This window comes from Bubalus bubalis, chromosome 4, assembly GCF_019923935.1.
Source record: "Bubalus bubalis isolate 160015118507 breed Murrah chromosome 4, NDDB_SH_1, whole genome shotgun sequence".
In the NCBI taxonomy this organism is placed as follows: Eukaryota; Metazoa; Chordata; class Mammalia; order Artiodactyla; family Bovidae; genus Bubalus; species Bubalus bubalis.
Window position 1 is genome coordinate 9,874,765 of NC_059160.1, and position 24,203 is coordinate 9,898,967.

General features: G+C 52.9%; 1 protein-coding gene across 13 annotated transcripts in view; it reads left to right on the plus strand.

Annotated features, from left to right (window-relative positions):
• The first annotated feature begins 4,049 nt into the window (after positions 1-4,049).
• Positions 4,050-24,203, plus strand: part of LOC102406115 (casein kinase I) — a 37,093-nt gene continuing 16,939 nt past the window's right edge. For 3 of the 13 annotated variants that reach the window (XM_025282860.3, XM_025282862.3, XM_025282861.3), the window contains exons 1-2: positions 15,880-16,098; positions 19,580-19,664. In XM_025282860.3, coding sequence (XP_025138645.1) covers positions 19,589-19,664 — 76 coding nt within the window. In that variant the 5' untranslated portion in view covers positions 15,880-16,098; positions 19,580-19,588. Of the gene's footprint in view, positions 4,148-4,204; positions 4,266-15,863; positions 16,099-16,327; positions 16,439-19,579; positions 19,665-24,203 lie in introns of those variants that run through there. The other 10 variants (XM_025282864.3, XM_025282865.3, XM_006071334.4 and 7 more) reach the window with 9 other exon arrangements.

A 24,203-nucleotide genomic window follows, 5' to 3' on the forward strand; every position in this document is an offset into this window, starting at 1 on the left:
TTTCTCCTTTCTGGGATAGAAGCTAATGACCCCCAGGTCAAGTTCCAGCAGGCTTCCTTAGGCCTTGGATGGCAGGGGACACTACCTGGGGACAGCAGTCAGGCTTCATGGTCCACTGAACACTCATCATCAGACTCCTGGTCCAGCGCTCTTTGCACTGTTCACTGCGTAATAACGTCTGCATACTCTCAGGATGTGCCAGGCCAAGCCACACCCTCCCTCTATTCCCTCTTGCCCAGGGCAGACGTTTGTGATCATACATCCACAGTGAGGAATGGAGTTGTAGGCCACAGCCCAAATCACACCTCAGGCCTTATTCATAATGGTGGGCTCATTCCTCTGCCTTTACTCCCCACAACACACTCCTACACATGCTTAAAGGCCCAGCTTAGTGATGCTTCCTCTGGGGAGACTCCATGACTCTATGGGTCTTTTTGCTTTGTTCTGCTGCGACTGCACAGGTGTGGGATCTCAGGTCCCTGAACCAGAATCGAACCCAGGCCCACAGCAGTGAAAGCACTGAGTCTTAACCACTGGACCACCAGAGATGTCCCATCTTTTGTTCTCTTTTTTCTTTCTTTAAAATTAAAAAAAATTTTTTTCTCCATAGTTCTGATCACTTTGTCTACGCCTATATTTACCAGAGCAAGAAAAAACAGTGCTTTTTAAAATTTTTATGTATTTATTTATGTTGAATTTTTTTGAGGGGGAGCATGTGCCATATGGCATATGGGATCTTAGTTCCCAGAGCAGGGATCAAACCCTTGTTCCCTGAGGTGGAAGCACGGAGTCCTAACCGCTGGACCACCAGGGAAGTCCAACACTGTTTTTTTCCCATTTCTCTGTCTTTTAGTATCTCCTGAGATGAAGTACCAAATTTTACCAAGGGCACAGTTTTGGGCCTTAGTTTCCTGATTTGAAAAGGAAGATCAGAATATAAAGCCAACAAAGGATTGCTGAGAGGATTAAATGGGTCAGTTCATGTAAAGTGCTCAGCACAGCACCAGGCATATAGTAAGGGTCCCACACGTGGGAGCTATTGGTTATCACTAGCCCTGTGATCTGGGCATACCACTTCTCCCAGCCTAGTTTCTTTATCTATTAACTGTAGCATGAACTAGCAGACTGAATTCAGGGTCCTCAATGGATGCTAAAATCACTGGTAAAAGTTTGATGGGGAACTCTAAAACAGAAGGATGAGATTAACAACTCCTAAAGCCACCGATCAACCTTAGCATTGCTAAATGGTGGAACACCCCAGCCTGTGGCTCCTTCTCTGATACACTGGGAGGGATACAACACCATCCATGAAACAGTCTTGAGGGGATCATTGAATCCAAATCAAATCAAGCCTCAAGGGACTTCCTTGGTGGTCTGGTGGTTAAGACTCTGCCTTCTGATACAGGGGGCCTGGGTTCAATCCCTTGTTGGGGAATTAAGATCCCACATGCTACATGGCCAAAAACAAATGAATAAATAAATAAAAATTAATTAATGAAAAAATCAAGCTTTCAGTTTTTAGAATCTACATCAAATTACCAGTTTATGAGAAACATAGAGGATAGTGGAGCATGTTAAAAGACACCACAGGGATGCAGTCAACCAATTCTAGATGGTGGAAAACTTGGTCTGGACTATTATTCAGCCATGAAAAGGATTGATATATGTGGCCACATGGTGGAAACTTGAAAGCATGATGCCAAATGAAGCCAGACACAAAAGGTCACATATCATGTGAGCCCATTTATGTAAAATAACCAAAGTAGGCAAAAGACAAAAGTGGCTGAGTGGTCACCAGGGGCTGGAGGAGCGTAGAGATGGGGAGTGACTGCTGGTGGATATGGGGTTTCTTTTTCTAGGATGATAAAAGTTTTAGGGGCTTAGATAGGGATTAAGTAGTACTTGCAAAACCCTGTGAACTTACTGAAAGCCATCAAATTGTACACCTTCTAAATGATATGTGAATTACATGATATGTGAATTTTATTATAGGTGGATTACAGCTCAATGAAACAAAGAGATTTAAAAGATTTATCAATCATACATAATATGTGGGTCTTGTGTGGATTCTGATTCAAGGAAACCAACTATAAAAAGATACTTTGAAGATAAACTAGGGAAATTTGGACATGGACTGCATATTAAATGATCTAACAAAATAAATGTATTATTTTCAACAGATGTTATAATAGTTGTGTGTGAGCCTATGTTTTGTTTTTAACAAATTCCTTATCTGTTAGAGATAATTATCAAAGTATTTATAGGTGAAATATGATCTCTGTATTTTTCTTTAAAAAAATGTGTGTGCGGTTGGGATTGACACATACATATTACTATATATAAAATAAGTAACTAATCAGTACCTACTGCATAGTATACGGAACTCTACTCAGTCCTCTGTAATGGCATGTATGGGAAAAGAATTTTTTAAAGAGTGGATATATCTATATACACATAACTGATTCACTTTGCTGTACACCTAAAACTAACACAACATTGTAAATCAACTATATGCCAATAATTTCTTTTTAATGTGGGGGGGTAGATAAAACAAGAATAAATAATGTTGATATTTGTTGAAAATTGGTATTGGGTATATGGGTTGATTATACTATATCCCCTCTATTTTTTAGTATTATTTAAAATTTCCATAATAAAAGATAAGGCGGTGAAAGGATTGACTTTTCTTCTCTACATTTTGCTTACTCTCAATTTTCTGTAAAAACATAGATGCTGCTTTTATAATCAGAAGAATACATTAAGGCTATAAAATTAACTGCGGAGGCTGAAATATCTGACCTGTCAACCTCAGAGCTTGGTCTCCCCGAAGCTGTGTCTGTGCCCCACCTCTCACCCCACCCCAGGGTCCTACCAGGGTCACACTAGCCTTGAGGCTTCCTGGTGGGAGGGAGAGACTACTCATGCAAGGATTGCATGAAAGGGGCTTATTCTAAATTATAGGAAGTGCTCAATTAATGGGAACTATTTAAGAGATAGAGGGACTTTATAAAAGTGAAATGATCCTATTAGATGAAAATACAGGAAACAAGGATAAAAAACAAGCTTCATAGTGCTCCTACTCAGAAAGAACCACAGTGAACTTTTTCTTTAAGGTTTCTTTCCCATGCAGAAAATTGTGTTTGGCTTTAAACTACAACTAAGCCTGCTGTCACCGCTCACTTACAGCCTGCTTTTATTCTCTTAATATTTTAACATATTTCCTTGTATGCTTAGCTGTTTGTAAACATAACTCTTCAATGGTTGCATAATATTCGATTGTGTGTTTGTGCTGTTCACCTGAGCCGGGTGTTGGACACTTGAACTAGTTCCAAGTTCACCACAATAAGGAACACCACAGGGGACACGTATGCCTGAATGACTTCCTCAAGATAGATTTTCAGAATGAAATCACGGAGCCCAAGGGCCAGCACATTTTCAAAGGGCTTGGAGAGGTGAGCCTGGTGGTGCTCTTGATTTTTGCCACCGTTTTGCTAGAATTTTCAACACTGAACTTTGCCAAATATAAACAGGCTCTGATCATACAAAGAAGATGGAAACAGTTTCTGACTATGGGTGTCAGATGGCAGGTAATTTTCCCTGATACCCAAGAGCTGGAATCACCCTTCTTGGCCGTTCACGCACACCCTTAGCAGGAGGTGGGGTCAGAGGGTAGTACAGAGAGGGGGGTAGGAAATGAAGAAAATACTCGGGGGGAATCACAGGCTACCCCCGTCCCTCCGATCTCTCCTTACCCCAGCTGATGTGAACCTGAAATCTGAGAACTCAGCAGTTCTGTGTTAGCAGAGGGATTTGGGGGTGGTGGTGGGACCTCCCCTCTCAGTCCGCCCACCCCCGAGGGTCGCACTTTGGAGGCACCGCTGATGGCTGGCTGGGGGCCCAGTCCGAATGAGGTGTGCATGTCGGGGGAAGTGTCCCCCCACCTCATCCCGCAAACACTAGAATCACGAATCCCCGCGGGGTGGAAACGGGGGAGTGGCCGAGAAGTCGGGGGCGGGCCCGATCTGGTGACGTCACGGCCCCGCCCCTGGCCGGCTCCCTCCTTCCTGCGCGCGGCGCGCTGGCGGAGTCCTCACCTGGAGGGACAGGTGTGCGCATCTTGCATCGGAGGCCAGCCCACGAGTGTCAGGTGAGCGTCCGCAGGAGCTCCAACCGGGGGAGCTAAGAGGAGGGTCTGGGGTGGGAGTCTTCACTGGACCCAGAAAAGAGCCTGGTCCAAGAGCTGAGCTGGTCCGGCGTGCGAGGAGGTACTGGTTTGTCCCCAAACTACCTATCTCTTGTTTATAGTCACGGTGTACTGAAAGCGTAGCCTTTGGAGGGATTTGAAGGAGGGGAAGCTGACGGGGGAACAGCAGATTTCCAAATATTTCAACCACAAATTATTTTTTACACGGTATCTTTTCTTTGTTGTAAAAGAAACAGACACTGATTGACTGTTTGGCAACTGGATAAAAGTAGGAAAGAAATCACCCATGGTACTAACACACAAGCAAAACAACTGTGGCTATTTTGATGTATTTCCTTTCAATCTTTTTTCTAGAGGCAATCATTGTAATGGAACTTTATCATACTGTATTTACAGGTTTTGTGTCTTCCCCTCTTAACACTGTGTCATATGCATTTTCTTGTGTTGTTATTAGTCATTCCAGTATGTATAATCATTATTTTTAATGGCTGCATAATGTTACATTTGAAGGATGGGCCGTAGTTGGGTACCATTCTGAACACTTGGAGGAAGGATTAGAAGGGGGGACAGAGATGTATAATAGAAAGAACATGGGCTCTAGGTCAAGCAGGCCTCAACAAAGGAATCTTGGGAAAGATCTTTGCTCTCTCTAAGCATCAGTTTCCACATCTGGGAAATGGCTACATAAATCTGTTTCCCCAGGGTATTGTGAGGATTAAGTGAGCTAATTTATGTAGACAATCCCCATCTCCCACCCAGCTCCCATGGTTCCAGCAGAAAAAGGGTCCACTTGTTTGTGAGGTTGGAGGAGGGATTTGGACGAGTGGAAACTGCTCAATGAGTGGAGTAGAGGAAGAGTTGGGGAGGGAGGATGGGTTCTTGGGGAAAACCTCAGAATGGAGAGGCCTCTGGGTCTGGGAAAGATGGGCATGGCCATCCACTGTGTTTGGGACAGGCACAGACAGGCCCCCTAAGGCCCTGCTGGCAACCTCCAGCCGCCTCACAATGGATTCATAGGTTCAACTCCTTGGGTTCAGCTCCTCAGCTTCTGGAAAGAGTTCAGAGGGGGCGGATTGGAAGAAAAGTAGAGTGGGCAGAGGTGGAGCTTAGTCGTCAGCCCCTTGTACAGATAAGGAAACTGAGGCTCGAGCACAGGTGATTTGTTCAGGATCCACACAGGCAGCAGTAACAGAGTACATGTGGAGTCCCAGGCTCCTAATACCCTCAGGGGCCTCCACACCAGAGACTACTCAGTGTAGGAAGAGGAAGAGGTCAGGGCTGAGTCACCAGCTGCACTTATACCAGGCTAAGTTGTGCTTGGAGAAAACAGATGTCTCTGTTCTGCGAGCCTCCATTTTCTCATCTGTCAAATGGGGAGAATAACTCCTCACCTACCTACTTAGTACCCACTGCCAGGCCTGCCTATCCACAGCTAGCCAGGGCCTCCTTCCACTTTCAGGGACATAGTCTGTCTCTGGTCATACACCCTCACTCTGAGCCTCTCATCTTCCTGACCCCTAGCCATCTTCAGGGGGATGGGGGCTGGGAACTTGTCAGCTGCACTAGGCTGTGGCCACACTTGAGTTAGAGTGGGAAATCCATACTCTCCAAATCATCTGTTTCCTGACCTGGGACATTCTGTTCTGCGTTTCTAATTTGGCTCTCCCGGAATGTGCCCTGACAGCCTGCTCCCACTGGATGAGAAGGACTCTGAACCCCGGCAGGAACTCCTGAGGACTAAGAAAATCTTGTACTGAGGGTCTACAATCCTCTGAGGCTCTCTCTTTTCTTTATTCTTTTTTGGCCAAGCTGCGGAGCTTTCGAGATCTTAGTTCCCTAATCAGGAATCAAATCTCCCAGGGCCCAGCAGTAGACACGCAGAGTCCTAACCACTGGACCATTAGGGGAATTCCCTTGAGGCTGTCTGTTTCTGCCAGGCCTGTCACTCCAGGACAGTAACGAGGGTGTCAGGGATCTCTGGTGTTCTGAAGCAGAATCGGGGAAGTCGCCTTCCAATTCACAGAACTTGAGAACTAAGACTTGTTGAGAGCCTCTTGTTCTCTCAAGAGGTTTGCCAGCCTCTTGTTCTAAGTGCTTTTGAGCTATACTATGAAATTGTCACCTTATTGTTCCCATTTTACAGATGGTGAAACTGAGGCACAAAAAGTTAAATAAATTACTCACATGGAGCCAGGATTCAATCCTGGCCATGCTAACTCAAGTGTTGGTTCCCATTACTGCTGCCTCTTTAGCCTACAATGGTGTCTGATTTGATGCACATCTGTTGTCATCTTCTGCCTGGACCATCAGGGCTTTCTGGGATGTCAATATCCTGCTGATATCCTGTTGATGTCCTTAACCCTGGTCACACTGATTTCTAATGACTCATTCTGGGTTCTGAGTCTCCTGCGACTGACACACTCCATCAGAGCAGGGCCCATCCCAAGGCCCAGACCAAGCCTGGCTCTGCTTCCTGTAACTGAGTTGGTCATAACTGCACATATCAATATGTGTCAGGCTCTGGCTACAGACTTTTGGTCCATCACCTCTTTTAATCCACTTGAGTGCTATTACCACACCAATCCCTGAGATGATGAAATGAGGCTTCAGAAGGTTTTATAAACTCACCCTGCCATATAGCCCAGAAGTAGCTGATTGAAGACTTGAATCCAACTAGTTGAAGCAGGGTCTCTACCATCACTGCCTCTCAAATGAGAACGCATTACAGGGCTCCTAAACACTAATGCAGACTTTGGCTGCATACCCAGTCTGTACAAATAATTTTGAACATGGCTTTTGTATTTAAATGTATGTCTGTTTGTTACAACTTAAGTGTGTGTGTGTGTATATATTCTCTGTGTTAATGCGTGTGTGTGTGCTGTGTGCAGTGTCTCTTCAGTCGTGTCTGACTCTTTGCTACCCTATGGACTGTAGCCTGCCAGGCTCCTTTGTCCATGGGATTCTCCAGGCAAGAATACTGGAGTGGGTTGCCCTCCTCCAGGGGATCTTCCTGACCCAGGGATCGAACCCCTGTCTCCTGAAGCTCCTGATTTACAAGCGGATTCTTTACTGCTAAGCCACTGGGGAAGGCCCAATGTGTGCATTATAAAACAAACATTAAATTAGAATACTTAGGGAATTCCCTGGTGATCCAGTGGTTAGGACTCCACACTTTCATTGTCAAGGGCTTAGGTTCAATCGCTGGGTCAGGGAACTAAGATCCCACAAGCTACCCAGCATGGCCAAAAATAAATAAATAAAAATAAAATAGAATGTTTAGAAGGCTAAGGTGAATAAGAATACAAATTCCATTTTTTCTCTTCCCACACCCCAGTGGATCACTGCATGAACAGGTATCTACTTTGGACATAACCACCTTAATGGGCCCCAGAATCCCCTGGATGCTTCCAGAGTGGGTGAGCAGACTCATTTAGTGGGGGCCTGAGATACATGGGCAGGTCCAAGTTGGCCCGAGGGAGACAAAGGCAGACTGGGGCCCAGTCCCCGAGGATAGGGTGGGGCTCCAGAGTGGATCTGGGCTTCCCTGGTGGCTCAGACGGTAAAGCGTCTGTCTACAATGTGGGAGACCCGGGTTCGATCCCTGGGTTGGGAAGATCCCCTGGAGAAGGAAATGGCAATCCACTCCAGTACTATTGCCTAGAAAATCCCATGTACAGAGGAGCCTGGTAGGCTACACAGTCCACGGGGTCGCAAAGAGTCGGACACGACTGAACACTTTCACTTTCCAGAGTGGATCTGGGAGGGTAAACTGAGCCTTTCATAGCCTTTATGAACATTAGATCAGATTCTCCTGGACTCTCTCGAGTTTTGAGCTGTGAAACAGGTGGGGCCATCTCCAGCTCCCAGGATTGTAGAATTCAACCAGGTTCAATCACGAGTGCCTAGTAAATGTCAGTTTGCTTGTTCAACTCCTCCCTCTTCTTTTCACCCATGTGTAAAACTCGAAGCTGCTCTGAGCTAACAGTGGATAAATCCCCTAGTTAGCTGTTTTGGTTTGGAGACCCTGCTGACCTCCACCTTCTCCCCAGAGGGAGATTGACTGGGTGCCATTTGACTGGTCGGCTCCCCAACCCCCAAATATCTGAGGTTCCTTCCATAGGGCATTCACCTGGGCTGTTCTTTTTTAGCTTCTGTCTCGTCGCCACCCTCAAATCCTACCCATTTTCAAGTCCCACCTCCCCCCACCCTCCCCAATGGCAACTCCTGAGTCACTGAAAGGGTTAGGGATCAGTGTGCTTAGAAGGGGACTCAGGGACTTGTCTGGATGCTGTATGTGTGCAGCACCTCACTTGAAGTTAAGAAAACCCAGAACATCTCCTAGTACCTCTCATAGAACGCCCCAGTGGAGGGCCAGGGGACGGCTGGCCACCATTTGGTGCCTCTGCCGACCGCAGGCCACGTGGATATGTCTGGCATTGTTAGTCCATCTTTTTTCTTTGGTACACCTAGCCTCCCCCCAGCGGATTTCAACTCCTGGTGAGCAGGGTTCGGTGAGCATCTCTCAGGCCCTGAGAGAAGTTGGCATCAGGAAATGTTTGTGGACAGACATGTGACACAGTGAAGACATGATGAGTCTCAGCAACTATGCTGAGTTGAGAAGTGCTGTGGGAATTGGGATTATTAGCCATGGCAATCATCGTAATTCCCGTGGACTGGCTAATGAGTGGTTGTGTATCCTGGGGACGGGATTCCTTGGATTCCCCGAGGATGGAAGGCGCGAGTTTTGGAGAGACTCAACAGCAGTGTGAACAAGGGAGGTTGTGCCTTGTTCAGAGGGGCCAGGTGAGCCCAGAGGGGCGGCCAGGGGACAGGCTGACTTGTTGGAAGGAAGTGGATGGGGGTGGGGCTAGAGGCAGGGTGATGTGGTCCTTTGGTGATGCTGGGGTATTTTTAGTGCTCACTCTGCCTTTGGGACACGTGGCAGACATTCCTAACTCCTCTGGGAGTTGATTTCCCTTAAGAAGACAGTAGCATAGGAAATGCTGAGAGAGGGTGTGCCCCTGCCGAAGGGCAGGCAAGAGCCCACCACAAGAAGGCAGGGAGAGGGTGAGGAGAGACCACAGGCCTGTCCCTGAGGGGAGGCTGTCAGGCCACATCTGGCCCAGGGATGGAAAGTGCCCGGCCCCGCCTCCACCCCCACGACCACACACCCGGGCAGAGTTCGCTCATTGCACAAGTATTTATGGACACCCAATACCAACTGAGGGCCCACGGGAGCAGCCTGTTACAGGAGGGGTCCTTTCTCTAGGAGATTATGTTCACGAGCATTAAAAATAAACAAGCTTATGTGTTCAGCCTCTAGCAAGTTCCGTAAAGACAAGAAAGTCAGGGTGATCCAGCAAACCAAGGTGGCCTGCTTTAGATTGTGTGATCAAGGAAGGCCTCTGTGAGGAGGTGACTTTTGAGTTGGGTGTTGAATCATGAGTAGGAGGCAGTCATTGAAGACCTGGGTGGGGGAGATCATTGTAGGCAGAAGGAGCGGGAGGGTGAGGGGCCCTGAGGTGTGACAAAAAGGAAAGACAAGGAGGAGAGAGTTTCAGGGTGAGACCTGAAAGGCAAATTGGGGCCAGATCGTGGCAGGCCTGGGAGAGAACATGGATTTCACGCGGCTAGAAGGAGCTGTGATGTGTTTTCAGTAGCAGAGGGACACAACTTCAGCATTAACAGACCAGTGTAGGGTCCAAGTAATTCAAGCCAGGTTCAGAACACAGTTGGGAGGCGGAGCTGACAGGAAGTGCACGTGTTTTGAATATGGGGGTGGTGATGGGAAGAAAACCCTTTCCCACTGGGCCCAGATGTGTGTGACCTCAGGTATTTCTTAACAGAGTGCCCGGATGTGGAGTGTGTAGGCCATTCCCCACCCGGTCCAGCCTTGAGTTTACGGACAGGAAGACTGAAGAAAGAGCCTTACAGGTCTCCTTGTCCAGCCCTCTGGAGGGGGTGCTGTGAATTCTCCAAGGTCCCGCTGAAGTTCAGGCCTCCTGGCCCCGGTCCAGGCCTCTTGCTGCCCTGCCCTGCTGCCTCTTGGCTGAAGCTGACAGAGGAGGGAGGAATCACTGCCGGAATGACCTGACTAGTCATGACGATGTGGTGAGGTCACCCAGAAGAAGCGTGGAAAAGCAGTGGAACCTGGAGAGGGCAGGCCAGGGCAGGGCAGCACTGTAGCAGCGGCCGGGGGTGAGAGGGACGTCCTGGAAGGGTCTGGGGCAAAGGGCCAGGGTGAATGGAATAAGGCAGCGTTTTTAGGCTAGCATGCAGGACAACCTCTGAGAGCAGAGCCTACGTGGGCCACTGACCCTCGGGGGTCTCGGGAAAGACACTAGTAGGAGGACCCTGGATGAACTTCTCCTAGAAGCAAGAACACAGATGTAGACAGAGTGGGCAGGGCCAGTGGCTCACCTGGGCCCAGCTAGGCCTGCATCCTTCCAGCCCACCCACCCCAAAGGGACTGGTGGCAGCCCCTCTAGGGGGAGGTAAGGTAAGGAAAGAAGAAGGGATCCAGGACAGGCCTGTTTGCTCCCTAACTGCTTCTCAGAGCAATCAATAGCATCAGTATCTTCCTCTTATTTGGGACTTTTTCTGCACTAAGGTGTTTCTGTGCATGCCCATCTGTATTATCCCCACTTTACAAATGAGGCTCAGAGAGTTAAAGGAATCTTCCTAGGGTCACACAGTTCAAAAGTACCAAAGTCAGGTTTTTAACCACTGTGGGCTACTGTCTCAGACTCCCTCTGTGACCTTGAGCAAGACTCCCTGAGCCCCAGGCTCTCTGCCTGTGAAATGACGGAGTTGGAGTAAATGAGCCCCATGAGGCCCCCTGTCTCTCCACTGGGTCCCAGAATTGATTCTCCGGTAGAGGGGCTTAGTGGTCTGATGGAGGGGGCCAGGGTCCTGTCTCAGAGCTGTGTTCTCCACCAGCCTGGGCAAGGTGGTTAAGAGCATTGGCTCTGCCAGGCCACTATCTCTGTGGAGGATACACGTGAAGATTGAATGCAGGTAACAGGGCTCAGGGAGGGCCTGGCACACAGTAGGTGCTCAGTAAGTGATAGCTCTTAGTGTATTCTCAGAGCTAGTGAAGGCCGCCCTTTCACAATCCAACCATTCACTCCTTCAGCACGTATTTGTTAAATCCCTCCTGTGTGCCGGAAGGACATTAGTCTTGATCCTGGTGACCTAGTGATGCCCCCAGAGAGCTTTAACTCCCTGCCTTCTGATATTCCAGTGGGGGAGGCGGACTAAAAAAACAAAACCACATCAAATAAATACCATGTAGAATAAGGTGGATAGTGATAAGTGCCAGGACTCGCTGGGAAAGACCCTGATCCTAGGAAAGATTGAGGGCAGGAGGAGAAGGGGGCAACGGAGGATGAGATGGCTGGATGGCATCACCAACTCGATGGACATGAGTTTGAGCGAACTCTGGGAGATGGTGAAGGACAGGGAAGCCTGGTGTACTGCAGTCCATGGGATCGCAAAGAGTCAGATACGTCTTAGTGACTGGACAACAAAGTGCCAGGAAACAAAACAAAGCAGAAAAGGAGAGGAAGAGGGAGGCAGTGTCTGGAGGAGGGTGGGGGGTGGGGGGTGGATCTTACATCAGGACTGGAAGGCCTCCCTGTGAAAGGGACTTGAAGGTCCTGACCTGAGCAAGGGAGGCTGATCCCTGTGGGAAACATGTCCTTGGCAGCCTGGAGAGCCAGGCCTGAGATCCTGAGGCTTTGGGACAGCCTTGTGGGACAGATTGTGTAGGGTCATTTTTTTTTTTTAATGGTTCTTTTTTTTTTTAATTCATTTTTTAAAAACAATTTTATTTATTAATTTATTGTTGGATGTGCTGGGTCTTCCTTGCTGCGTGGGCTTTTCTCTAGTTGCAGAGAGTGAGAGTTACTCTCTAGTTGAGGTGGTGTGCGGGCTTCTCATTGCAGTGACTTCTCTTGTAGAGCACAGGGACACCTGGGCTTCAGTAGTTGCGGCTTCCCGGCTCTAGAGCACAGGCTCAAAAGTTGTGGTGCACAGGCTTAGTTGCTCTGCGGCATGTGGAATCTTCCCAGATCAGGGATCAAACTGTGTCTCCTTCATTGGCAGGTGTATTCTTTACCACTGAGCCACCAGGGAAGCCCCCGTAATTCACTTTTTCAATATTTTCTTGGCCACGCAGCACAGCATGTGGGATTTCAGTTCCCTGACCAGGGATCAAACCCTCATCCCTTGCATTGCAAGCTCTTAAGTCTTAACCACTGGACCACCAGGGAAGTCCTATGTAGGGTCATTTTAAGGATCCTCCCTGCTGCGTGGTAAATCTACAGTGACCTCCCCCTGCCCCAAGATTCAGGTTGCAGGTGCCTCGGGGGTGATACTGAAATCTTTCTTTTCATCACTGGGCACCACAAGCTTCCCAGCCCAGTGCTCTGGGTTACCAGAAAAAGTTCAAGCTCTCAGGAATGGCTGCCCCTGACCCAGTAAAGAGGAGCTGAAACCCAGAGCTGGACTCAGCGATAAGCTCTTCACTGACACCTATTGTCCCAGGCCTGATTGCATCTTCTGGGTGGGTGGGTTGGTGAGGGAAGGGGAGGGAGGGGGGCTAGGGGAACTCCAGCCTGACACACCCTTGGGCTTTAAAGTTGGGAGTCAAGTCCTGGGAGGAATCATTGAGAATCCAGTCTGGAACCCAGCCTCAGGCCCAAAGGCTGCTAGACAGAACTCCCTTTGAATCACCTTTGAATCACCTCCCCACCTTGGCTGGGTTTTTCAGCTCCTCAGTTTTCTTCTGAGAGCTGAGAGGCAAAGTCCTTTAAAAGGACTCATGGGTGGTGTCAGAGGGGAGAAGGAAGGAGAACTTGGGCCCACAGAACAGCTAATCGTAAGGCGGTGTGGGGAGCATTCTTCCGAGGAAGAGACTGGGTGGGGACTGGGGGAAGAGGCTGGGGGCAGGCCTTGAGGCAAGGAGTGGGTCTGAAGACTGGTTACCAGGATCAACAGTGGTGTGTGTGTGTGGAGGGGGGTCAGTTACAAGTTTTGGAATGGGAGGGGACATGTGACAAGACTGGGAGGGGAAGCTGGGACATCTGACTGTTAATGTGTGTGTGTGTTATTTGCTCAGTCATGTCCGACTCTTGGCGACCCCATGGACTGTAGCCCGCCAGGCTCCTCCGTCCATGGTATTCTCAGGCAAGAATACTGGAATGGGTTGCCATTTACTTCTCCAGGGGATCTTCCCGCCCCAGGGATCAAACCTGCGTCTCCTGCATTACAGGCGGATGCTTTACCGTCTGAGCTACTAGAGAAGCCCCTAGTTAATGTGTACCTGGAGGCAAAGGTGAGGAGCCTCAGATTTCTCTCTGAACCAGGGAAAGGACAGAGGAGGATTCCATCTCCTCTATTGAGGATTGAGAGGGTTAAATGAGATAGTAGGTGCTGGTGGGGGGCGGGAGATTATCAGTCCCTTTTTGGAGAAAGAGGGCTGGGAAACAGGGCCATGTAGGAAGCATGGGATGGTTGGCGGGGATGGAGAATACAGTGGTGTATCCACCCAGCTTAGTAGTGCCAGGGGAGGCCCTCTGCCTGGGGACCCAGGCCTGGCACCTTGTCTTACTCAGGAGAACCTGCAGTCACAGGCAGGGTTGGCCTCTCTGGGCTCTAGAAGCAGGATTCAGGGTTGATGAGATTGAGTTGGGAAGAGATGACAACGGAAGGGCCTTGGTAGCCAAGCCTGGTGGCTGGCTTCTAGGACAGGTCACACTTGGGGGCCTCCAGGAGATGAGGGAGTCATCAAAATGGGCAAAACAAAGCTGACATGAGGAAACCAGGGCCCTTGAGCTGTGACCAAAGTGGGTGGCTGCCACCCAGGCCAGCTAAGTATGGCCAGGGCCCAGAGTGAGTTTGGGCCCAGAGTGGCAGTTCTCCCAGTACTTCAAGAGAAGTAGGGAATACAGACCTGTCATCTAAAATCTTTCCTTTTTTAAAAAAATTTATTCACTTATTTAGCTGTGCCAGGTCTTGGTTGCTGTGTGTGGGAGCTTTCATTGCAGCATGTGGGATCTAGTTCCCCAACCAGGGATTGAACCTGTGCCCCCTGCATTGGGAACATGGAGTCTTAACCACTGGACCACCAGGCAAGTCCCAGATCTTTCCATTTTAAAACTCTGGGAATCAGTTAACAAAGCAAAAGAAATAACAACAAAAAGCACCACACAGGCCAGGCAAAGCCTACCACTTTTGACTGGTGACCCTCTCCTCTGGCAACAGTGGCACTGAGGGCAGGTCCCCAGTTGAATGTCCCAGACCTCTCCTGGAAGACTTGTCCTCGCTCTCCTGCTCTTGGAAGTGAGACTGTGATAGACTCAGTTTCCCAGGGCCCGATGGGAGAACAGAGACATCTTGGGCTGTGTGGCCCTGGGCCAACCCCTTCCCCTCTCTGGACTGCGGTTTCCTGGGCTCTGAAAGAAACCAGTCTGTGGGGCTCCTGCCAGTTTGGAGACTGTGTGACTAAGTCCTCAGGCTTGAAGGAAGATGCGATTATTATTGACGTGACTCTTCCCACCAACCATGCTTCTGGGATTGGATGTGGCGCACTCTAGCACTTTGCGTGTCCACAGCCAGAGTTGTGTGCATGAATGGTTGTGTGTCATAATTTGGAGCTTTGCATGGTACAGTGTAAATATCATTGTGTTAATAACTCTGCCCTGGAACCTTTCATCCCCTGCTCTGGAAGCCAGTAGGAAGCCTTAATTAATTCTTGGTGGCCTTGGGAGGGGTGCAGGTGAGGAAACCTAAGCCCAGAGCTGAGAGGCAACTTGGCTAAATGTGCAACACTTGGGGGACCCTGACTCAAGTGTTGGTTCCAGGTCAGGGAAGGCAGGAACCAACCCGTGCCAGGCCATTCCTGTGTGAGGTCCAGTCATTAAACGTGTGAGGACAGGATTGGGTTTGAGGTCAGCTCTGTGCCCACGAGTTTGAGCTGCGGGAAGAGGAAGAAGGCAGAAGAGAAAGGTCACTTTTGATTTTTTCTATGGAGGGGAGAAAGCAGCACAGCCTTGGCTACTTCTCTGGTCCTTTTGTCAATGTCCCTCCATCTCTTGCTATCTTGTCAAAAAGTTGGCCCCTGAGTCAACCTGGCCTGCGTGCTCAGCAGCACTCAGAGCCCCGAGGCGGGGTAAGCCCTCAACTCTCTAAACAATCTCCTTTTGCAGTAACTCACATAAACACCGGCCTTCGGAGGGGCCCACTGCTAGGGTGTGAGAGGAGACAGAACCCGGCAGAGAAGAGAGGACAGTCTGGGGCTAGAAGACCCCAGCTTTGGGGGCGCCTCCTCTTCCCACCACCACCCAGGTTTTTCCACCTGTGCCCCCCACTGGATCAGTGGTGTCCGTGTCTGTGTGCGCTTCCCGGCTCCACACGGAAGACCCCGTTCCTTGGAAGGTGCTCCTCGCGAGGCTGGTGGGGGGAACCGTGTTTCCCGGCTGCGGGCCCCTAGCGTCCCCGGGAGCAGGGGGGGCGCGGGCCCTTTAAATCCTCCGGGGCGGCGGCGGCGGGTCGGGGATGACATCAGCGGGCGGGCCCGGGGCTCAATGGGAGCCGGCGGGCGCGCGCCGTACGGGAGCGCGCGAGCCGGCGGCGGGGGCGGTCGGGCAGGAGGGCCCGGAGGAGGGAGGCGGCGGCGGCGGCGGCGGCGGCGTTGAGAGCCAGATCCTGAACCCGGCCGGGGCGAGCGGAGCGGAGCGCGGCGGCGCGGCGGCGGCGGCTGCGGCGGCTGGGCCGGGAGAGGCTGGCGCGGCGGGCGGCTCTGCAAATCCTCCGGCATCCGCCCCGGCGGGCCGCCCCCGCCTGCGGCAGCCCCCCGAGCAGCGGCCCGGCACCGGCGCCTTCCCGGCGGGGTAAATATTGGGGGGCCGCGGGCCGGCGGAGGGGCGCAAACCTGGGGGGAAACGGGGCTCCCTCCGCCTCTTTGTTTTTGCGCGAGAGGGAGGGGGGAGAGGGCGGACACACACGCGTTCGCACTCGGCTATGGGGGGGCTGCCCGGGCGCCGCCCGCTCGGCCCGGCGAGGACAAAGGCGCGGCTGGGGACGAGGAGAGGAGGGTGACTATTTGCAGGCTTGCCCAGGGGAGCCCCCCACCCCAAGTCCGGCTCGCCTCTCTCTTCCCAGCTGGACCCTTCAAGGCCCCGGCCGGCCGAGGCGGCCACCCCTGGCTGCGATTTGAGGACGCTGACGGAGGTGGGGGGGTCTGGGACTGGGGTGCCGGGGACACCCGATTCTGTTGATTCGGGATTCTCAGCCAAACCCTGGGCTTCGGTAGGCTTCACTAGCCCATCAGCAGTGCCCCCCACCCCTCCGCTCCTGGCTTGAGTGCTCCAGACCTGGGGGTCAGCAGGGCTGCTCCTGCGTGTTGGATGGGGTCGCTTTGGGGCCCTGGGGTGATGGGGTGTGTGGTCACCCCAGCCACCGACTCTTGTTTTCCTTTGTGGAGAGAAAGAAAGGGGTGGGGGTTATTTATCAGATCGGATTCTCCCATTTCTGCATGTGAGAAATCCATGTTTTGCAAGTCCCCGTGGAAGAGAAAACTATGTTTGTGCCCGGGTGTCTTTAGAGAGCAGATTCCCAAGCTCTTCACACCCAAACTCAAAGTGGGGTGAGCCCCCTCCCCAACTTTTTCTCTTAGTTTTCTTGCATATATTCTTGGATCAGCCTTCTTTGGGGAGAAGGATTTGGGGACAGGGCCAGGGGATCCCCAGTGTCTTAAGTTGCACCCGTTCAATAAATGCCTGTGTCTTGGGGCTCCTTTGGCTGGCTGGCTGGGATGTCCCTCCAATTTTTATTTTAATGATCCAGGGAGGGAGGTGGGCAGGGAGTAAGAAAACTGCCCATGTGCCATTCAGCTTGGTAGTTTGTCTCATTTTCCTTAACCAGTTGAAACTCTGGAATCTTCACGTCCGCCTTTTTTATCCCCTTCGTTTATTCCAGCACCACCCCCTCTACCTCCCCCCAAAAAGAAGCAGCAAAGAACTGGAAAGCCTCTCCCATTCCCGCCTCAAGCCTTTCTGCTCTTTGGGAGGCTTTTGGGGGGACAGGGGTGAGACACTCTAGGCTCTCCTTGAGGCCTTGGCCCCTGGAGTGTAGGAGCAACACTGGCCCATCTGGGTGGTAGCACAGAGCTGGGTGGGGGGTGGGGGGTGGGTTGCCTGCAGGCTAGTGGTTTGCACCCTCTCTTCTCCTCTTTTCTGCCGACAGCCGGGTGAGTGGGGAGGGGCTGGGGGGGTCATGTGCAGTGTATTTATGTAAGACACCCAGACGGGAGGGCACGGGTATTTATATAACCCGGCGTGGGTATTTATGTAATATAGGATGCGGGTGTATTTATGTTCCTTTCCGAACCTGCGGCTTTCCCGGCTGCCATGTGTGGTCTCTGAATTGGCGTTGGCGGAAAACGGACTTGGGGGGGTGGCGGTGTTTGTGTGTGTACACACTCGCGTCCCCCACCCCCACCCCCCACCCCATCCCCCCCCCCCCCCCCGCCGACAGCGGGGCTCCCGGTACATGTCTGCATTTCTTTCTTCCTTTGAAGTGTCCACACAGGACGGTGTGTGTGTGAGGTGTGTGGCGGGTGAGTTTCCCGCAAATGTGTAGTGGGTTCTCCTGGCCGCCCTGGCACCTCCGCTGAGACTGGCCGGGGCGTGTGGGCAGAGGCCCTTGGTGGAGAGCCCAGAGTTTGGCCGGCGCGGGGTGGAGGCTCCTTCCTTGTGACCACTGCTGAAGGGCTAGCGGCGGCTCCCTGGGAACTGGCACTGGGGTGGACGTCTCTCCTGGGCAGGAGCTGTCGGCTCCTCGCCTCCACCCCGGGGGGCAGAGAGTGACCACGACCTTGTGGAAGAAAGCTCTCCTCCCACCTCTCCTCCCAGGTGGGTCTGGCTTTCCGGGTAGTCCTTGGTGTAGGGAAGGGGCTGAGACTTTGCCGTTTTTCCCCCTTCCTGTGCGGCCTCCTGGCCCTGGCATGAGCAGGTGGGTGGGAGGCCGCCAGGTAGGGCAGCAGGAGCCCTGTCTGGGCCTTAGGGGAGGAGACTTGCTGCTGGAGGGGAGGTGGGCAGGCTGCGTGACCTCCCTGGGCCTGAGTTCTCTGTCTGCAGAGAGCGGCCCGTCTTCCTAGTTGTCTACACTGGCTGTCTTGTAGACACTCTATGATTTTAGGCAACCCCCACACAACCTTCTCCTTATTTCATAGGCCCCCCCAGAGCAAGACCTCACCCCCAGCCTTGGAGTTTCCTCCTCTGCTGGCCAGAACCTCGAGAGTGCCCAGACCTTTGCCCCAGGCCAGAGCAGAGGGGTCCCTCCCAGGGTGGTCCCTGCTGTTCAGAGAGCTTGGGAAAGCTTGGACACCCAGCGAGGGGCACAACAGGGAGGGAAGTGGTCAGATCGGCACTTCCCCCCAGACTCCTCCCACCCCACAGAAGCTGACAGGCGGCTCAAAACTTGGCTTTGGTCCCCTTGGTTGCTCTGCAGGGCTCTCTTAGGAGACCCTCCTCGTCTTGAAGAAAGCCAGCCTCAAACTCTCTGTTTATCCATAGAAGGCCGTGCAGAGTCCTGTTGCAGTTCTTGGTGTTGGCGAGGTTAAGAGAGGGAGAAGACCAGAAGCTGGATGTTCAGGGAGCCCCTTTCCGGTCTTCCCCCTGAGTTGGGGCAACCTCTCTTTGTGGGGCTCAGTGTACACTTGCAGAGTCTACCTCTGGGAAGACCTGTCCAGGCTGTGGAGACCTGGCCTTCAGTTCTTGGTGCTGGAAGCCTGGGGTGGGAATGGGGTCCCCGGGACCCCATCATTTCCATGTCCAGGGGCTGAGGAACTCCTTTGGGGACCCTCCATTCACTCTGTCCTCCTGTCCCTGGAGGTTGGAATTAGCGGGTGGTTGCCATGGCAGCAGCCCCAAGGTAATCAGCTTCTGCATCTGCCCTCCCCTTCACCCCCTCTGTCCTTGATTTTCCTTTCAGGGTCTTCGCCCATTGTGACTAGCCTGCCCTGAGAGACTCCTGTTGGAGGGTCCCCAAATGCATGTCCCCCGAGGAACTGCTTGCTTTGCTCTTTCCTCCTGCCCCCTTCTCCAACCCCCTTCTTCTGCCTGGCGACACTGACGCCTGTTCTGATAGCCTCACCACCTGTGGAGGCTGTTGGGCTACCTGACACGTGGTTGCCCTCAGGCAAAGCGAGGCCAAATCCCTTCCAGGCCAGCCGGATGGAGATCCCAGGGTCCCGAGTTTTTTCCTGTGGCTTTGTCAGACCTTTTTGGTGGGGGAGAGGTGGGGTCTGGGGGCTCACCCCCTTCCCAGCTCCCCTCCTCTCTGACCCTGTGTTTCTGCTTCCCTCTGCAGGAGTGAACCATGGAGCTACGTGTGGGGAATAAGTACCGCCTGGGCCGGAAGATCGGGAGCGGGTCCTTCGGAGACATCTACCTAGGTGAGTGTTTCTGGCTCCAGCTCAGTGGGTCTGGAGCCCCTGGGACACCGCTGGGGACTCGGAGGAAAGATGCCACGATTTCACGCTCTGAAGCTAGAACCTGGCTCTGGTACCATGTTTTGGTCATTTTGTCGCAGAACCATCCCAGGTGGGGAGGGAAGCCGCAGGCTGGGGGTAAGGCAGGCCGAGGGACTCCTCCTCAGTCAGGGCAGGAGGGTGGGCGTCCGGGATGTCAGTGCTGCCGTCGGGCTGTGGAAGGTATTTTTAACTCTTGGTTTCTAGCTGCAGATGACCTGGGTTTCCAGCTGGGCGTGGGAAAGCCCAGGCCGGGTTAGCACCCCTGTCTTGTCTCCTGGGAAAAAGGATGCTGGTGGACAGAAGTGGCCTGGGCCGCTGTTGCCTCCCCCGTTTGGCCCGCCCCGCCCTGTGGTCTGGCCGCCTGGAATTCAGCCCAGGAAGACTATGGAATGATGCAGGCTCCCCACTAACCACGGGAGTGGGGGTGAGATGGGGGTGCGGTGGTGGTCTTAACTTTTTAGAATCTCTCTCCCCGGATGTGCTTCCTGTTGAAAGGCTGAGCATGGTCTCATGTTGTTGATTGAGTAAATCACTGACATCTCATCCCTGTCCTTGACCCCGGAGAATTCCACTTTCTCAGCGGCCCTGGATCGGGGAGGGGGGGCGAAGTCAGGAGGCGCAACCCTTCCTTGGCAGTTGTTGGTCCAGAGAGAGAGACTGTGTTGGTTGATCAGGAGTGGGAGTTGTTAGAGCGAGGTAGCAGCCCCTGGGGTTTCTCCCCGTCACTGTCCCTGTGCTTTTGGCAGCATCTGTGCTTCAGTTTCCCTCCTGGAAAAAGAGTCGTTGGTCAGTTCTGTCCTGAGCGGAGGAAGCCAACAGGTCAGTGTGCTGGGCTTGTTGCTTCAGACCTCAGAGGGTTGCTCTTACCCAGTGGTCAGGGTCCCTGCCCTCTTGGGGTATGAGATCTGCTTCTCAGTGAACCACTGCTTCTCCATCAAGGTTGGGGGAGACATGTATGCCCACATTCTTTGGGCAGTACTTGTGCCGGGAGCCCTGTGCGAATGTGGTCTCTGCTTACAGCCGCCTCTGGGGACAATGCCGAGCTGTTCCCGCTTTACAGATCGAGACAGGGTGGAATGGTCAGGTTGGCCACCAAGACTTCTCTCCAAAACTAGAAATGACAAGGCGCTCTCTAGTGATCCAGGGGTTAGGACTGCATGCTTCACTATCAAGGGCGCAGTTTTGATCCCTGCTCAGGGCACTAAGATCCCGTGGGCCAGATGGTGTGGCCAAAAAAGAAAAGAAAAGGAAAAAAAACCAACTAGAAAAGGCAGACTTTCTACCCACAGCCCTCCAAGGAGTGAGAGTGTAGAGGACAGAACATGGGAGGGAGCGTCACACCTGGCTTGGTGCGGTCGCTGAGGTCTGTGCGATGCAGCAGGTTTGTGTGATGCTGCCGCCTGGCTGACCAAGGACTTCCAGGAGGCACATGAGAAGAGCATCTTGTAGACTGGCAGGTGCCCGCTGGATGTGCACGTCACAGTCAGGCACCTAGGAGACCACCCTCCCGTAAACACCGCAGAGCCCAGAGCAGAGGGGAGGGGACAGTGCAAGCGGGAGCTGATGGAAAGGTTTGCTCTGCCACTCTGAACTCCTGTGCGGGTGGGGAGGGGCACTGGCTTGCGTCCATGCTTTTGCCCCAGGGCTCAGCACGTGGGGGTTCAGTGAAAGCCTCTGAAATGAAGGAATGAGGAAATGAGGCTGTGACGCGCAGAGGCCTGTGAAGTGGCCTCACTCGTGGCAGGGGAGAAGAAGGATGGGATGTGGGGGGCAAGTTCAGGTCCCCGGTCTGTTTCTCATGGGCTTTAACACCTGGGATAAGTCATTTTCTCTCTCTGAGCCTCAGCATTCTCATCTGTGAAAGAGGGAGGTACCCCATCTCCTTTCTGTTTGTGAAATTGGGGTGAATATAGAGGATCCGCTTATCGTGGCAGCTTCGGGCTCAGAACTGGAGCCGTTGGTTTAAGGTGGCTTTTGGCAGATGCACAACACTGGGTCCCAGGCCTTCTCTGTGCAGAAGGGAAACTGAGGCCCCGAGATGGAGGGCAACCCAAGGTCATTCAGAAAGCCAGTGTTCCTGGTCCTCCCTGGGACAGGACTTCTGTTTATACAGTAATCATCTGTGTGACTTGCTCAGTTGTGCTGACTCTCTGCGACCCCATAGACTGTAGCCCACCAGGCCCCTCTGTCCATGGGATTTTCAGGCAAGAATACTAGAGTGGGTTGCCATTTCCTTCTCTAGAGGATCTTCCCAACCCAGGGACCAAACCTGGGTCCCCCGCATTGGAGGCAGATTCCTTACCATCTGAGCCACCAAGAGAAGCCTTAATTCCCAGTATTCATCTAGTTCATTTTAAAGTTTAGGTCCGAGTTCACTCCTCCAATTTACTTTGGAGTAAATTCTACCGGCTCTGGGTATTGGCCTTTCTTTACCTTGTGTGGGCCCTTGGACAAGGGATGACCTCTGCCAGCCTTGGCATCTCCGTCTGCAAGGTGGGGTCGTGAGGCCAGCAGGGTGGCGAGGAGCAGGGACATCATGGCACACAGACCCTCTGCACGCGCTCAGCCCAGCAGTGATGCTTTCCTGTGGTGCCCCCAGCCCTCAGTCTTGGTTAGGATTTGCTACCATCAGAAGAGCTGGGTCCCCTTGGGCCTGAGCTGGGGTGGGGGCGGGGGGTGCAGGAGCCAGTTCTCCGCTGACTGTCCAGCCTTCATCGGTGCACGGGCCGTGGGGACCCCGGCCTGGTGCAATGTCCTACCAGCTCCTTCCTGGGCCGCTTTCTCTGGCGTGGGGGTGGCAGGGATTGTAGGGCCTGCCCAGCTGGCCTCGCTGGCTCCCTTTGTTCAGAGCTCTGGCCACATTCTCATTGCTGGTGCTGGCGCCAGGGCCTGACTCCAGATGGCCTCTGCAGGTGGGGCTGGGCGTGGCCTCCAGGCCCTGCTTTCCAGGATCGACCGAGGGCAAGCACATTTGTGGATGTGGCTTCCTGGCCGGTAGTGGTCCTCTTCAGGTCCCTCCTCCCTCACCCTTGGCATCTCAAGGGGCTGGCCAGCAGGGGTGGCCCGCTTTGCTAGGGCCTCACCTTGGCTGCATGGGGTCCGGAGGTGGCCAAGCTTGTGCCACCAACTCTACCAGCCACCGACCGACTGCCCTCAGGAACTCTCTAGACCTCTTCTTAGTCTCTGGGCCTCAGTTCTAAATGGGGAGGGGATGGCGCGCCGCAGTGGGTGATTGTGGGGGGTGCTTCATCCCCACCTTCCGTCCAGCCAGGTCCCTGATTATGCCAGTGTCTGAGGGAGCCCCCATGTGAGGTTGGTCATCCTCCTCCCCATCTAGAACTTGCCAAGGTCCCAGACCCTCAAGGGCTAGCCAGGGCCAAGCCCTTCTCTGTGTCCAAATTTGTTTTCCAGAGTGTTTCATCCCTGCCCCACCTCCCTGCAGAACTGCTGTGTCCAACCGAGGGGCCCCCTCTGCTGCCCTTGCCTGGCACTTTGTGCCTAGTCAAAGTTATCCATTGTCATTGCCACAGAAGGTGAGCTGAGCTCCTCCAAGGCGGGGCCGGCTCAGGGCTCAGTGTGTGTCTGTTGAGTGATGAATGAGATGCTAGGGAATTGAAATCGAGAAAAAAGCAGCAGCTCCAGAGATGAAGTTTCAGATCCTGGCTCTGCCCCAGCCGGTTCTGTGTGACCTCAGGCCAGTTACTTAACCTGTCTGAGCCTCAGGTCCACAGCTGTGAGAAGTAAGGGAGGTCAGAGAGAGGACTTGCGACTTCCTGGTAAGAGTTCAGGGGCAGTGCGGGGATCTGGTGGGGCTGGTGGGACCCGGAGGCAGCTTGGCAGCAGTGGGAGTCAGACGCTTTTGCCTAACATCTTAGGTCCCTGCTCAGGGATGCTGTGCAGCGTTTGCTCATTGATTGACCTTTGGTGTCTCAGTTTCCACACATGTCAAATAGAGATAAAGGCAATAGTACTTGCAGGACGGTGTGTAAGAGCCCACAGGGCCCAAAGGCCCCTCCCCTTCACCGCCCCACCCCCCCATCTCGGGGAGGGGCCTTCCCCCTGCACCTCTGCTCTCCGCACAATCTGCTGAATCATAAGTGCTGAAGGCCCTGCATCGCCCAGTCCCTGCCCCCTGCCTGAGCGGGGCCACCGTCGTCTGGACAGTTGCAGCAGCCTCTGTGCAGATCCCCACCAACTTCAAGTTCTCTCCTGTCCTTCCTGATACACCAGTGGTCCCAACAAGACGTGGGACTGCCAGATTTTGTCACACGGGGGACATCAGTTTTGGTTGTTTTGGCTCAGGGTTGGGGGACTGCTGGCAGCTGGTGGGTAGAGTCGGGAATGCTGGAGAATACCCTGCAGTGTGCAGGACGGCCCCACCACAGAATCACAGGGCCCCGTAATAAGGCAGCCAGGCCTGGTCCCCAGAGGCTCAGGCTGATGCCTAGGATTGTGGCACTT